This window comes from Cherax quadricarinatus, chromosome 5 (assembly GCF_038502225.1).
Source record: "Cherax quadricarinatus isolate ZL_2023a chromosome 5, ASM3850222v1, whole genome shotgun sequence".
In the NCBI taxonomy this organism is placed as follows: Eukaryota; Metazoa; Arthropoda; class Malacostraca; order Decapoda; family Parastacidae; genus Cherax; species Cherax quadricarinatus.
Window position 1 is genome coordinate 62,925,642 of NC_091296.1, and position 15,316 is coordinate 62,940,957.

A 15,316-nucleotide genomic window follows, 5' to 3' on the forward strand; every position below is an offset into this window, starting at 1 on the left:
TTTACCAACGCTCTTATATGGGTGTGAAGCATGGGTGATGAATGTTGCAGCGAGGAGAAGGCTGGAGGCAGTGGAGATGTCATGTCTGAGAGCAATGTGTGGTGTGAATATAATGCAGAGAATTTGTAGTTTGGAAGTTAGGAGGAGGTGCGGGATTACCAAAACTTGTCCAGAGGGCTGAGGAAGGGTTGTTGAGGTGGTTCGGACATGTGGAGAGAATGGAGCGAAACAGAATAACTTCAAGAGTGTATCAGTCTGTAGTGGAAGGAAGGCAGGGTAGGGGTCGGCCTAGGAAAGGTTGGAGGGAGGGGGTAAAGGAGGTTTTGTGTGCGAGGGGCTTGGACTTCCAGCAGGCATGCGTGAGCATGTTTGATAGGAGTGAATGGAGACAAATGGTTTTTAATACTTGACGTGCTGTTGGAGTGTGAGCAAAGTAACATTTATGAAGGGTTTCAGGGAAACCGGCAGGCCGGACTTTAGTCCTGGAGATGGGAAGTACAGTGCCTGCACTCTGAAGGAGGGGTGTTAATGTTGCAGTTTAAAAACTGAAGTGTAAAGCACCCTTCTGGCAAGACAGTGATGGAGTGAATGATGGTGAAAGTTTTTCTTTTTCGGGCCACCCTGCCTTGGTGGGAATCGGCCAGTGTGATAAAAAAAAAAAAAAAAAATTGAAATTGGCCTTACTTGAATTGTATATGAAATTGGCCAAAGTACAGTGGACCCCCGCATAACGATTACCTCCGAATGCGACCAATTATGTAAGTGTATTTATGTAAGTTCGTTTGTATGTGTATGTTTGGGGGTCTGAAATGGACTAATCTACTTCACAATATTTCTTATGGGAACAAATTCGGTCAGTACTGGCACCTGAACATACTTCTGGAGTGAAAAAATATCGTTAACCGGGGGTCCACTGTACCAATTTCTGATCACTATTGGGTAGTTGAAATAGGTAAATGGGCAGTTTCTTGTACTCAATAGAACGAATGAAGTTCTAGCAAAATAGCTGAGAGTTTGGTCTACTGGAACAATGGAATTGGTCGAAAATAAGGCTCAAAGTTGGCAAAATCACCAGTGTGTAAATATCGCCAAGACCAATAACTTCGTGAGAGTGTAATTCTGTAAGTCTAAATCAACTTTCGTACTTTTGGTGTCATTACAGTGGGGAAAGATTCTATCATTTCATAAGATTTTTTTTTTTTTTAAATTCTTAAAAACTGAGAGCAAGTTTTTGAGTAGGGGGGGGGTCTCTACAGTGAAAGGGTTAAGCATAATGTTTAGTTGGACCTCACTTGCTCTACTGTTATATTCTGGGCACCTCTGCCAAAACAGTGATTATGTGTGAGTGAGGTGAAAGGGTTGAATGATGATGAAAGCATTTTCTTTTTGGGGATTTTCTTTCTCTTTGGGTCACCCTGCCTTGGTGGGAGACGGCCGACTTGTTGAAAAAAAAAAAAATTCTTTTTGGACATGATACATAGTTGTACAAGGAATTATAGTAGTTGGGTGTACATGCCAAAAGCCCCTTGTATGCAGTGCATTATGGACAGGCTTAAAATTAACTTAAGATTAACTAAGCAATGATAGATTCTGTGTAAGTTTATTGACACTCATCCAGGTTGCTATTTTTGCAAGTTCTTCATTAACTGTAGTATTGAGTGAGGCTAGATTAGGGTGAGAAATGACAAAAATCATGTCGTCAGCAAAGAGAATAGGCGTAAGTTATTGAGATACACTTGGGAGGTCGTTGATGTATGAAAGGAAAAGGAGGGGGACCAAGAATGCTTCCCTGTGGTACACCAGTATCCAGGGGTCTTGTTGAGGAGATTGTATCCTTGATAGACATATTGCTTTCTATTAGTAAGGTATGACTTGATAATTGCAAGTGCAGGGCCTCTTGTACAGTAATGATCAAGCTTGAGGAGTAGGATGCTTGGTGTACTGTATCAAAGGCTTTCTTAAGGTCGATAAAAGAGTCCAAGTAGGTATTCGTTTTTTCAAGTGCTGTGTAAAGCAGGTCAAGCATTTTTGTTATTGCATCATTTGTTTGTTTCTCCTAAAGCCAAACTGGCAGGGGTTGAGGATGCTTTGTGATGTTATGAAGTATAACCTTTTGTGTATGAGCTTCTTGAAGATTTTGGAAAGTAAAGGCAAGTTTGATATTGGCCTATAATTGTTTACATCTGTTGGGTCACCACTTTTGTGTATTGGTGTAATCCTTGCTATTTTGAGCAATGCTGGGAAGTGTTGGTTTCTAGTGATTTGTTAAGAGTAATGCAGTGGTGGGTGAAAGGATTTGAGCTGCTCGTTTGTACAATAGTGGTGGTACTTGGGTTACATTTCCTGATTTGTTTTTTTGGTGTTAATAATCATGGTGGGCTCTGTTGGTGCAAGATAGAGGGATGTTAGGAAGTTTCCATCTAGCTGATCATTAGCTTGGGCATTGGTAATTGGATTTTTACTGGCGAGATTTGATCCTACGTTTAAGAAGAAGTCATTTATCTTGTTAGCTGTATCAATAGTCTGGAGTTTTGGTTCATTTGGCTTAGTACAATATTACTAATTCTGTCCGGTTTGTGGTGCCCAAGATCTGAGTGAGTGTCTTCTAGGCCTTTTTAATATCTCCTCTCTCTCTTCAGTGAATCTGTTAGAATAATATAGTTGCTTGGACTTTCTGATTAATTTGGTGAGGACTGACATATAGCGTTGGATGAATTCTTTAGTTATTAAGCCCCTTATATATTGTTTTTCGTATTGATGTTTCATATTGATGGATCTTAGTATGCTGTTAGTAAGCCATGGGCAACTTAGGCTTTTGTTAGTGACCTGTTTAATTTTTATGGGACAGTGTTTGTTATATAGTTTACATATTTTGTTTAGAAATACGTCTACCCATTCATGGATACCAACCTCACTGAAAAATTCTGTAGGCCAGTCAATTGGCCTTAGCTCTGCAGTGAAGTTACTTATTAAATTCCATTAGTTGCTTGGAAAGTTGGGAAGTGGTCAGTAGCATTGTCTGTGGATATCTCGGCTTTAAGGGGATGAGTATGTTTATATATGGTCAGTTATGGTTGCACTCATCTCGGTCTTGTTGGTTTTGTAATTGCTGGTATGAGTAGTGTATTGTTCATATTGTTAATGAAGTCAATTACATGTTGGTCATCTGTTAGGCCTAGGTTGATGTTGAAGTCTAACACTGTTAGGCATTACCGGGAAAGAAGGGCCACGTATGATGCTAAAATGATCTTATTTTATGTTTTTAACTGTATATTCTGGATCAGCATAGAAAATAGTACCCCTGGTGTGATTTTAAGAAATTTTGAAAATCCGGCCAAAAATGTCAAAAAAAAAAAAAAAAACGCTAACTATAGCTCAGGGATTTTTTGGGGGCAAAAAACTTTCTCTCAAGATGGAAAATGGTTATGATGACACTGTTCGTTGGATCAATTTCTCCCCATAAACATGAAAAAATCTGATAGCTTTAATGGAAGGTTATGAGAGTTTTTATAAGATAAATGTGCCATAAAAGAAACAGTCAGGGAAGAAACAGACGAGAGAAAACAGCCTTGTATGCCGAAACTTTCTTTTTTTATGTTTTTAAGTGCATATCCTTAAGTAGAATACAAAATAGTTCAAACGGAGTGATTTTTTTTTCTTGGTAATGTTTAGCTATTGTTTATAATTTATGGGTTTTTCCTAATTTTTAAGCACTTTTCATTATTTTTGATAACTTCGTAATTTTTTTTTATTTTTCATGATTTTTGTTATTTTCTGTAATGAACAGTCTTAATGAAAATATCAGCTTCCCATATTAGACATTACTGGGAAAGGAGGGCCTCATATGATGCTAATATGATCTGAGTCTACATTTTAAGTGTATATTCTGAATCAGCATAGAAAATAGTACCCATAGTGTGATTTTTCGGAATTTTGAAAATCCGAGATACAAGATAAATGTGCCTCACACAGGGAAGAAACAGAAGAGAGAAAACAGCCTTGTATCGTGCTAAAACTGTCTTTGTTTTTTAGTGCATATTCTCAAGTAGAATAAAAAATACATAGTTCAAATGGAGTATTTTTTTTTTTTTTTTTTGTCATTTTTGATAACTCGGTTATTTTGAGTAATTTTTAATTATTCTTTGTGATTTTTAGTTTCTGTAATGAATAGTCTTAATAATTTTTATTTTAGCATGATACATTTTTGTACAAAGGCATATAACAATTGGGTGTAAATGCTAAAAGCCTCTTTATATGCAAAGCATTTTTGGCAAAATTAAGATTAATAAGTCAATAACAGTACAATAATTATACATATGGTCATTAGGCGAGTTACAATGAATACAAGAAAATTTAATATTCTATTAGTTCATGCTATATGGCTTTAATAGGTATGGTAGAGAAGAATTACAGTTTTGATTATTAACCTAAGGTCGACACAGTGGAATGAGCCAGTGGTTCTGAAGATTTCTGGCAGAGAGTTCCAGATTTTGGATCCTTTTATGTACATCGAGTTTGAAAAGATTTAACCTGACATGGGGAATGTCAGAGATTTGTCCAGTATTGTGTCCATGGGTCCTATTGCAACTGTCATGAAAGTGCTTCAAGTCAGGCTTTATATTAGAATTGAGCATTCTGTAAATGTAGGTTGCACAGTAGTATGAGTGGATGTTTTATAGAGTGAATAGGTTTAGTTCTTTGAAAAGTGGGGAAGGGGGGAGAGGTGTTGTCTAGCTGTGGATTGTGTGATCATTTGCACTGCAGCTTTGTTTGGTTATTATTGGCTTTAGGTGATTTGTTGTTGTGGAGCCTGGGGCTCCACAAGAAGTGAATATTATAGTGTAAGTAGTGCCGTTTGTGGTACATAGTAACATATCTTTGAAAGGATGCCAACTGATTTAGATACTTTTCTTATGTGTTGAATTTCAGGTTGCTGTCAAGATGTAAACCCATGAATTTTCCCTCGTTATGTTTAGCAATAAGGATATTAACCCTTTCACTCCACTGCTGCACTTTCAGCAGTAGAGTGACACTTGTCTTACACCATGCTTCAAGGAGTTTCATATATACTCCAGCATGTCTGAAACATTGCTGTAACCTTTAAATACTATGTAGTATATATTTCTAGACAGTAGTATGTGACCAAGGCAGGTGCCAATGTTTACCTGTCAGTGTTTGTGATTGAGTGCTATTTCAGTACCTAATATTAGTGTAAGAACAAATATTGGCTATGAAATCACAAGAACTACTTCAAATTATAATTATCAGAACATAAAAATTATATAAATTAAAATAAAAAGAGAAAAAAGGTATATTGGCAACATTTCTGTAAGTGGCAGGATTCCATGTTGCTGTCAGGTGAGCCTCCAGTGCCAACTTTGCAGTCTTGTATCTTGGTAAGTACTGACCCTAATTTTTTTTTTTTTTGGGTCTTATTACACAGAAAATTGTCCTTAAAAAATAAAAATTAAATATTTGGAGTGCTGGGTGAGAGAGCGTAAATCTACATTTGGACAGTTAAGGAGATATGATGGTAGTTAGGTTCCTCAAAATGCAGTGTTAGACAAAATCCATGTGAATTGAACTGAAGAACTTGTGGGAAAAATAGGGTTATGTTCCTGGGACCCCCAAATAAGCCAAATTTTTTTTTTTTTTTTTAAGGTCTCCAAATTTTACAGAAATAAAAATAATGCTATTGTTGTTCATTATTGTTACAATGTTTTTTTTTCTGTTGCTTAAGGCTTAAAATGCAACAGAAATATTTCTTGCCTTAAATTGTGGTTGCTGGTGTTCGTTGATGATTGTGAAGGAGGAAGTGGAGAGGCATGCTGAGGTGGATGGTAGTCCACTCACTATGTCAGTCCAGTTAAGTCATTCAGTAAATCAGGTCGGTCAGTAAGAACATAAGAAGTCATTCATCCAGCTGTGGCACTGAGATTTTTTCTCTACTGAGAAGCAGAACTGTTTAAATTGAATTTTACAAAATGTGAAACGAAAATATGCCACAATTTGACAGTTTAATGGGGAGAACGTCTTAAAGAAAACCGTTTTAATCGACTGTCTACTGTAGTTTAAATGGAGTAATTTTTTTTTTCTGTAATGTTTAATTATTTCTCATAATTTTTAGTAATTTTTCGAGAGAAAATCAATAATCCTGCTATTGTGTGAAATAGTTGACAGGTTTCCTATTCACACTTATGACAGCAGTGTAGTACTTTCCTGGATGATTGCTACATTTAAAGATAATTTACATTAGACCAGGGGTTCCCAACCTGGGGTGTATGTACCCCCAGGGGAGGGGCGAGAGATGGCATTTCAGGGGGTGTGACAGTCCTGATGAAAAGCACAATTCCGTTTATTTAACCAAAAACTATTTTAATTGCTCAATTTATATTTACATTTTATGCACTGAATTAAAAGCTTATTTTTGAGTTCAATTTGTTCACCCGCAGTACTGTATTTGGTTGCTAGGGGTGAGGGGCATGGAAAAGGTTGGCAACCCCTGCATTAAACTGACTGACATAGGAGTGAATCATAAATGGAGTATAATTTAACCTTTATTTCTTCTTTTTATTGAAAATTAATCTTATAACGATATTTTGTTAATGCTGAAAACTCTACAACACACGCACATTATTTAACTTTAATGTACTAAAAATGATTTTCATTGTTTATTTATAAAGTAAGGCTTTACCTTATATAAAGTATGCATGGCTCGAAATGCTCAGGAATGCTAGCGTCTCTTTGTGCTTAACAACATTTTATATTATGTACGTTATGCAAAGAAATAAAAATTTGAAGTGTGGACCCTATAAAAACTTATTGCAGTGTCTCTAACTCTGATTCATCTTTGATACATCCATATATATTAACTGCATGATGAAAAGTTGTAAGTCTGGCTCAATTTAAACCTTGACTTGCCTGGGTCCTTCAATATTAAAAAACCTGTGCTAATCATGTGTGTGGGGGAAGGGGGGGGTCATACAGTGCACGAAGAGGTTATACGTAGTATTAATGGACTGGTTAGAGTGAGCTATTGCATCAAATCATCATTAATGCAGTACCTCAGGACTGGAAGATGAGTGTTATCTAGGTAAGGTAATTCACTGAAATTACCTTAATCAATATTGCATTATAAATCTATGGTGAACCTGATCATTTTTGGTAGCATTTTTTTTTTTTTTTTTTTTAAGCAAGCATTGACATAAAAAATACTGTATTTTATTATTATGCTGCTTGTCTTCCATATGATATTCAACATTATCATTTGTGACATGGGATTAGGACGATTTAGACAGGCAAGAGATGTGCCATTTAAAAATTAGTTGTGGTGTAAAATGTTTTGCTATGCTTGTGTTTCAGACTGGCAAAAAAAAAAAAGGCTGTTTTGGAAATAAAATTTTTTTTTTTTTTTTTTTTTTCAGGTTCTTTCTTTACGTGGTAATGCAATAGAGTCATTGGAGGGAGGAGTCTTCATCCATCTGACTCAGCTGAGAGACCTGGACCTCTCTGCAAATCGAATAGACAGATTAGATGACCATGCACTTTCAGGACTATCGAACTTGAGAGTCTTACACCTCCGTGACAACAGATTAGCTGCAATACCAGCAGCCAACCTTGCTCTTGTATCAGACTTAGCAGAGCTCAGTGTGGGTGGTAATGACTTCACAGAAGTCAAGGAAGGCGATCTTCAATCCATGAGAACATTAAAGGACCTTGACCTCTCTGGGGCATTGTTGGATGAAGGTCTTACAATTTTTTCATTTCAGGGTCTTTTGGGCCTACGCAAGTTGAAGTTAGAAGGCTGTGGACTAACATCCATTCCAACCTTACCACTCAATTCCCTCAGCAAATTAGAAGAACTGCATATTGGTCGCAACCTTTTCATTAATTTACCATCTGATGCCTTTAGAAGCAATCGCAATTTGCACTCGCTCTATGTATCAGGATGTCCCAATTTAGAGTATATGGATAAAGGTGTTTTGCAATATAATCTAAATGTTAAACAGGTAGTGATTACACAGAATCCAAAGTTAACCTACATAGCTCCAGATGCCCTTCGATTTCTACCAGAACTAAGCCTCTTGGACCTTCGTGACAACAATCTTGAACAAATCAGTGAACATGCAGCATCTTGGGCAGATATTGATGTTTGGCGCCTCGAGGGAAACCCTATAACTTGCAACTGCTCTGCTGCATGGCTTCGTGAACTAACCTTGGCTCCAAATTCAAGTGCAAGTCTGAAATGTGCATCTCCACCCCGCTTGGCAGACATACCACTGCATTCCTTACAAATGAGTGACCTGGCATGCGGCATGGATCCAGCGACGCAAGGACTCATTATTGGGGTTATGGTTTGTATTATTGTAATTGTGGTAGCTGCAGTAGTGGTAGTGATGCTGTATCGTCATCATGGCTCCTGTGTGCATCGCCTCCTCAAAGGGCACCACATAGGAGGACGTGGCAGTGGGTGTGATCACCATCCTTACACTCATAACTATCATCCAGCTTATACCATGACACCTACTAAGCCCGTGCCTGTTACTGAACTTTAGCAGTCGGCCCGATACTGAGGCAAAGACTCGGATCTCTCTGGTGTGAGCCTCTTCAGTGAATACAGTGTGGTATTGTGAAAATAGTGCTGAAATGTGGTAATGATCTGGTAATGCTTTGAACAATAGTGCGAGACCAGACAGTAAAATGTTCTTCAGCCATAGTTCAGAAAATATGGCTCTAATCTGATGTAAACATTAATGCATTTAGTATGCAATATAATGTTTTTTAAATGGAAGTTGTGTTGTTTGTTCTTCTTTGCAGTGCCTGTCTTCCATACCTTTGGAGACTCATGCCTTTGATTCCTTAAGACTCTTCATGTTGCCTATGTATAGTCATTCAGGTATTTAACCAGACCAGATGGCATGCTGTCAAAGATAAAATAAAAAAAAACACATAGGTTAAAATAAATTCCATAGAGATATAGTTTCTTCTAAATCCTCTTGTGATACTATTTGCTTTGGAAGGAGAAAAAGTGGAACACAGTAACTTCCTTAAAGTTAATCTAGTCTTTTTTAATTTCTCTTTCAATGATAGGTGTATATTGCCTTATCAAAGACTTTGGACATTTTATTGTATTCCTTAAGTCCCTGTGATAGACCTATCATACATGCTCTTTCTAAGAATATTTGAAGTATTGTAGGATTTTTAATATATGTGAATATGCAGTACATATTACAGACTGTGATCATCATCTTCACTTGTAGCGAGGATAGTTTTCACAGAATACACCATATATGACCAGATTAGCAATAATGGATTTCAGAACTTTGTATCAGACTACTGCTTCCCCAAAAATGCACTATCTTAGTCATATTTTAAAGATAATGATTGCTGAGAATGTCATATATGTAGCAGGTTGTGTCAGGCTTACCAAACTAGGAAGAACCACTAGCAGGAGCTACGAGTACAACTGGGGCCGAGGCTCCTTCCTTTAAAATTATTAAATAACTGAATTAAATTCAGTATGATTTCTCTTTTCTTCACATAGCATTGAGAAAAGAGGAGACATAGTGAAACAATACCAAAGGCTTAACATAATCAAGATGTCAATTATGTTTGTCCATTTTATGAAAAATCACATTGCCATAGCATTCAGATAATTCTATTTTCATGGATTTGCATAATTAGCAGTTTGTAAATATTTTATATAAAGAAAACTTGTTTCCAGTATAGCTTACAGTTTTAAATTTCTCAAGTGTTTAATATGATGTCAATTTGGGTAGAAATTATAACTTTGCATGACATAAAATAATGAAATATCCATAGCACTTATGTTTACAGCAGTTGATTTGGAGTCATGAACATAGTTTTACTGGGTTGTTGCTGTTGGCATTCAACTAGGTATCTGGTCATGTTTAAGAAGGTTGGGCAATATTGTGGTAAACCAGGGAGGGCTCTTGTTGCAGCTGTACCAAGATACAGATAAAATTTTATTTAGCCTTAATGTAAAGGTTTTCCAAATGTTAAGAAAATATGTCCTCATATCCAAACCTCTTCATAGTATTTACAGATTGGTTTCATGGGAGCACAAGTCACTGACAGTTGCATAAATAGCATGTAAATATATATATGTATGTAATATGTATATATATATTTTGGAGTGGGGGGAGGGGAGTGCAAATTTGAAGATTATTTTTTGTGTAATAGGAAGCTCATCAAAGCTAAAACTCTAGCTCTCTCATTTGATTTAACGAGCTGACTTTGATCAGCAAATTTGCCTGTTGTAAATTACTTGCAAATTTGGCGATTCATTATCTTTGGCAATGGACAAGCACACTCACACCTTCAATGTTTCTGCCCCACTTAGCAGTAGGGAATCGCACATTTGAACATTGTTCGTAAAACGAACTTCATAGCTATAAAAGTCGGTATTCTACTCAATTTTATAGCTATGCAAGTTTTGGTAATTAAATTTTTTAACATGCTTCATCTTCATAACTTTCAGATGTCTAGTAATTTTTTTTGAGGTTATCTAATAGAGCACCCTGGATTGCTAAATATCCCTTCCAGCCTTCCAGAATTATCTCACCATGTAAAAATCTAAAGATACTGAAGAAAATGCTATGAAGTAATTATGTCAGGCCAGACCAAAGATGTGCTTTTGTGTTCTATGCAACTCTGGTAGCTGTAGTGAAATCAGTCAACCATCACTTGACGAGTTATGCAAATAGATAAGGCGCTGTGTAATTCTTCTGGGCTAGCCTGCAAACTTGTCTAGAAATGGTTTTTTTTTTATTATTTTGTGTTTTAAAGCAGATTATTTATCATTGGATTTTTTATAGATCTTTGTACATTCCCACTGTAGGTGTTAAATAATTTTATAAAAGCTATAAATATTGATTTTTTTTTTTGAGGGGGTTTGAAAAATATTGCTTCAGTGCTTGCAGTATGTATGAAGTGAGCCTAACCTTTGTAACTCTTAGAGGTCAATGATTTATACTTCTTTATTAAGGTAAGTCTAATCATTTTAGAACTTTATTATACTGCACTTTTCTCTTCCCAAAGGAACTTTTTAGTAAAGTAAGAAGCAGTAATGAGTAATATATTAAAGGACATTATTGCTAGTTTGTATCCATTGAGTACTGCATATGAACTAGCAATGCAGTCATTGAAATAGAATTTTATCACTTAATAAACTTGAATAAACTAAAAAAACTATAGAATATTTCCTTTAAATGGACCTAAGCTAATTACTATTACATCAGAAGATTCTTTGTAAAGAGAAGTATTATACATATATAGTAGATACCTAATATAAGAAGAATAAGAAATGTTTTTCATACCCTTTATATATTTGTGCAACTTGTCCAATTTTGCGAGTTCATAGGGTAAGGCTCCCCAGTTTTTAACACTATTACTTGTATATAGCGTATATATTATAAATATATATATATAAATAAATATATATAAATATATATAGTTTCCACTCATTCTGTGGATTTTCAAGATTTTTTCTCTTTCAAATACAAAGTTTCTGCTAAATATTCTCTTGTAGTTCAAGACTAGGTAATGATGCATATAATCATTTTACCCAGAGCACCAGTTGTGTAATCAACATATCAAAATGTAACATGGTTAATGATTAGCAGTAAACCATTTCTTGAAAACATATTTCATAAAGTCTTGACAGATTTTTAAGATTTACTACAACTACTGTCAATTCTTGTACAATTCATTCATTTAGCACTTTAATCATAAAAGGTGTAGACAGTATTGTTGGAGGGGCATTTGTAATATACCAGTATATTATTGCTAACAATCACTTTCATGTTGAATATATGAAGAACATTATTTGTTCAGAAGATAAGTGTAAACTGCTTTACCTCTGACGACCAGCATGTGGAATACTTCTAAAAGTTAAAGTATTTGGAGTTTGGGTCAATGCTAACATGTTCAACTACATCACTAAAAGAAGGGAGAAATTTCCAAGGGATCTGAACCCCTTGAAGTACAGCCACGTAGATACTCCTTGAAATGTGTTAGCGCTTTACTAACATGTGTCAAGGTAGGTCCTAAGGAAGGCAACAGTTATTGAATAGTAATTCCAAGAGCATTAGAGCTCAGAGATAAATTTTGGTAAATTAGATGCTTTTCTTGTAACAGTGAACTTTTGTTTGCTGAGAAACACATGGGTAACATACTCTTAATGCTGTGTGTAAAATCCTGATACAGTTGATACACGAGAAAAAAAAATGGTATACAGATAAAATTGTATCAGTTTTCAAGTGCTAAATTGGTATATTTATATGTTCAAAAGATACCCAGCCAGGCAAAAATTTTAAACATTTACAAAATACAGTATAATAATGTATCGTTCTTATAAGTACTCTATTCAGTCTGCAAATGCCCCTCTAATATTTCTTTCAAAAATTTTGGCCAGGATTTGTGTTGCACAATCACAACACTAATAGCTAACCCAAAAGCAATTTAAATAATACTGGGAAATTTATAATCTTTCATCAACATTACAAATTATTACTTAGTAAAATGATGTAACACTTAATTTTTTTTGTGCTTAATATATTTTTTAGGTGTTCAAAATATTGGAGCATTAAAAAAAGTGTATTATGATTAATAGTTGAACTTCAAAACATATTAAAAGTAGTTTGGTCAAATTAGGTCACACTTCAACAATTGATGATTGTGTTGATAAGAGCATTTCCCAGTACTGCATTAGTGAAGGCAGCCTCTACTTCTACCTTCTGAACACTATATGGACTGACACAAGATCAACATGTCATAGTTGCTTAGTCAGATTTACCAGTACAGTAATAAGGTTATAATACCAATCATGCAACCTGTTCTCCAAATATTTTTTTTATTATTTTTGTGGCACACACTACAGTTTTCTACATAATTTAAACCAGTGGTTCCCAAACTTTTTGAGGCTGCTGCTCCCCTTGGCTCCCAGGCTACATCCCTAGTCTCCCCTCCCCTACACACACCCACCTCTTTCTTGGTATTAGGTTTACTGCAAATTCAAAACATTAACACTATAAACAAGCATATTTATTTCACAAAAATTAATATAATTAACCAATTTAACAATATGAAAAGGTAAATTTACCTCTCATCTGTAACTACATTGTCTTCAAAATCTTAATGAGATTGGTTTACTTAGTCAGGGACATCAGCTCTCGACATCAGGCTTACAGGCACTTAAGTTTAAGTGTCTTCAATAATTTTCAGTGTTTCTCTGCTTGGAAAGAAGCTTGGCAACTGAATTGAAGCCTCGCTCTAATAAGTATGATGTTGGGAAGGCAATAAAGTACTATGCTTTCATGTATAACTTAACTTTATTCTTTGTAAAGCATTTGTGTTACTTTAAGTGTTCGTGACTTGGATTTTGTCAGATTTTGTAAAACAAATGCTCCCGTAGTTCTGATGCCCACCCTACCACTCCCTTTTTCCTCAATGTCCCCCTGTATCTTTCCTCCACCCCCAGGGTGGGGGGGCAGCACCACCCACTTTGGGAATCACCGATTTAAACAGTAAAATAAATTTGCACGTTATTTTTCTGAGTTAAGGTTAACCTAACCTAAATTAACCTACATACACATGTAGTGAAGCACCAATATTGAAATATAAAAATGTGGTTCATATCTGGCAGTGTGGGACACAATCACTACTTTAAAATGTTGGTAATCTCATACTTGGTTTCTGTTGGAGGACGGGTAAATCATGGTGCCATATTTCTGTCATATACTATTAGGCATGTGCCACAAGTGGGTTTTATTCTTTCATTGATGATCTGAGGCCACTCTGGTGTCTCAAAACTATTATCACAATCATTTAGCACAATAGTAATTACCCATTGCAATAATAAAACATTTGACAACTTCTACAGTCAGTTGTGAGATGTACACTATTAAACATACCATTTTTATCTTTGACCCAAAAAATAGTTAGCACAACAATGAAGCAACAAGCCTTTGCTTATCTCAACATTTAACAGTAACCAAGATTGTATTGCTACTTTTGTAATAATATCACTGGCTTAAGCATAGTGTTTATTATGTACAAACTGTCAATTCCAAGAAATCTTATTATAGCAGTCCAAAATATAAGAATTGTTAATAGATGTACCTGTACATCAAATTTTAAAGCAGTTTAATGACACAGGGTTTAATATAGGACTATGTACTGGTGACAAATAGAAATAGGCAAAGTGTAAAAAGGGATAATATTGAGGTTATAAATTTAATACACGTTAAAACTGAAGACAAAATTTGATCTGATGCATGATCTTGTAGCATCTTAAATATACGCACCATGATGAAAAGTGGAATTTTTAAGCATTTTTAAATTCATGCAATAAGTAGGAGACAGCATCTTGATTTTCTTATTAATGCATGCATACATTTAATGTAGCTTTTTAAATGATATAATTTAAATTTATATGACTGTTTTGGAGACATTTTATAGTGTTAATTATGAACTAGTCTGCCTTATGACTATACCTGATGATGGTAATGTACTGTACATGTACAACCAAAAACCATTCTGTAGCTACACTTAATCAGTTACTATAAGTCTCTGTGTATGTTAAACTATACATCAACCCAATAATCATTGTAAATTCATACAAAATCATAGGATCTATTAAAACTTGAAATGACCACTATGACATTCACAAAATAGTGCTCATAAATTACAAGGGCATTCAATCCTACTTGAGTTGTAGTTTTGTCTGGCAACATACAACAGGTGTCATGTGGCTTCCTGAATAACAAAATTATTTATTAAAGATTTGAGATGCTCAAGTTTCAAAATCAAAACACCCCCATCCTAACAATCCCATTTGATAACTATTTGAGCATAAATTCTATAAATTTGTACATATACATTAATGTATTTCATGGGCTCAATTTAATCCCACAGCTGTGAATTGTTGCATCACTGCACTCGGCATTTGTTATTCAATCTTTTACTTGTTTTCCATTTCTTAATAAAGGATTATATAGAATGAATGTGCATTTCATTTCCTAAAAGACTAAACACATCACAAAGTCCCCTTGAAGGGAGGTCACTAGGCAAGGTGAAGGATTAGCAGTCAGAGGAATTAAGCCTCATCTTATTCAGATCAAATCTAAAACCCCCTACCCCTCCATCTGTGACTTTTGGGAATATTTCCCACGTAAATTACAGCTCCTAGGTCTGTCCCATTACACTGAAGACCATGGTGGTGGTTGCTGTGGTAATTGGATTATCTGGGCATGAGCTGGGCTTCCCTATCAAGTGCTGGTAGGCAACCTCATGT

The 15,316-nt window shown here is 35.4% G+C and overlaps 1 protein-coding gene across 10 annotated transcripts in view; it reads left to right on the plus strand.

Moving 5' to 3' along the window:
* Positions 1-15,026, plus strand: part of LOC128685076 (leucine-rich repeat neuronal protein 2) — a 472,917-nt gene extending 457,891 nt beyond the window's left edge. For all 10 annotated transcript variants that reach the window (XM_070103086.1, XM_070103097.1, XM_070103092.1 and 7 more), the window contains one exon: positions 7,425-15,026. In XM_070103086.1, coding sequence (XP_069959187.1) covers positions 7,425-8,555 — 1,131 coding nt within the window. In that variant the 3' untranslated portion in view covers positions 8,556-15,026. The remainder of the gene's footprint in view (positions 1-7,424) is intronic.
* Positions 15,027-15,316: the final 290 nt, after the last annotated feature.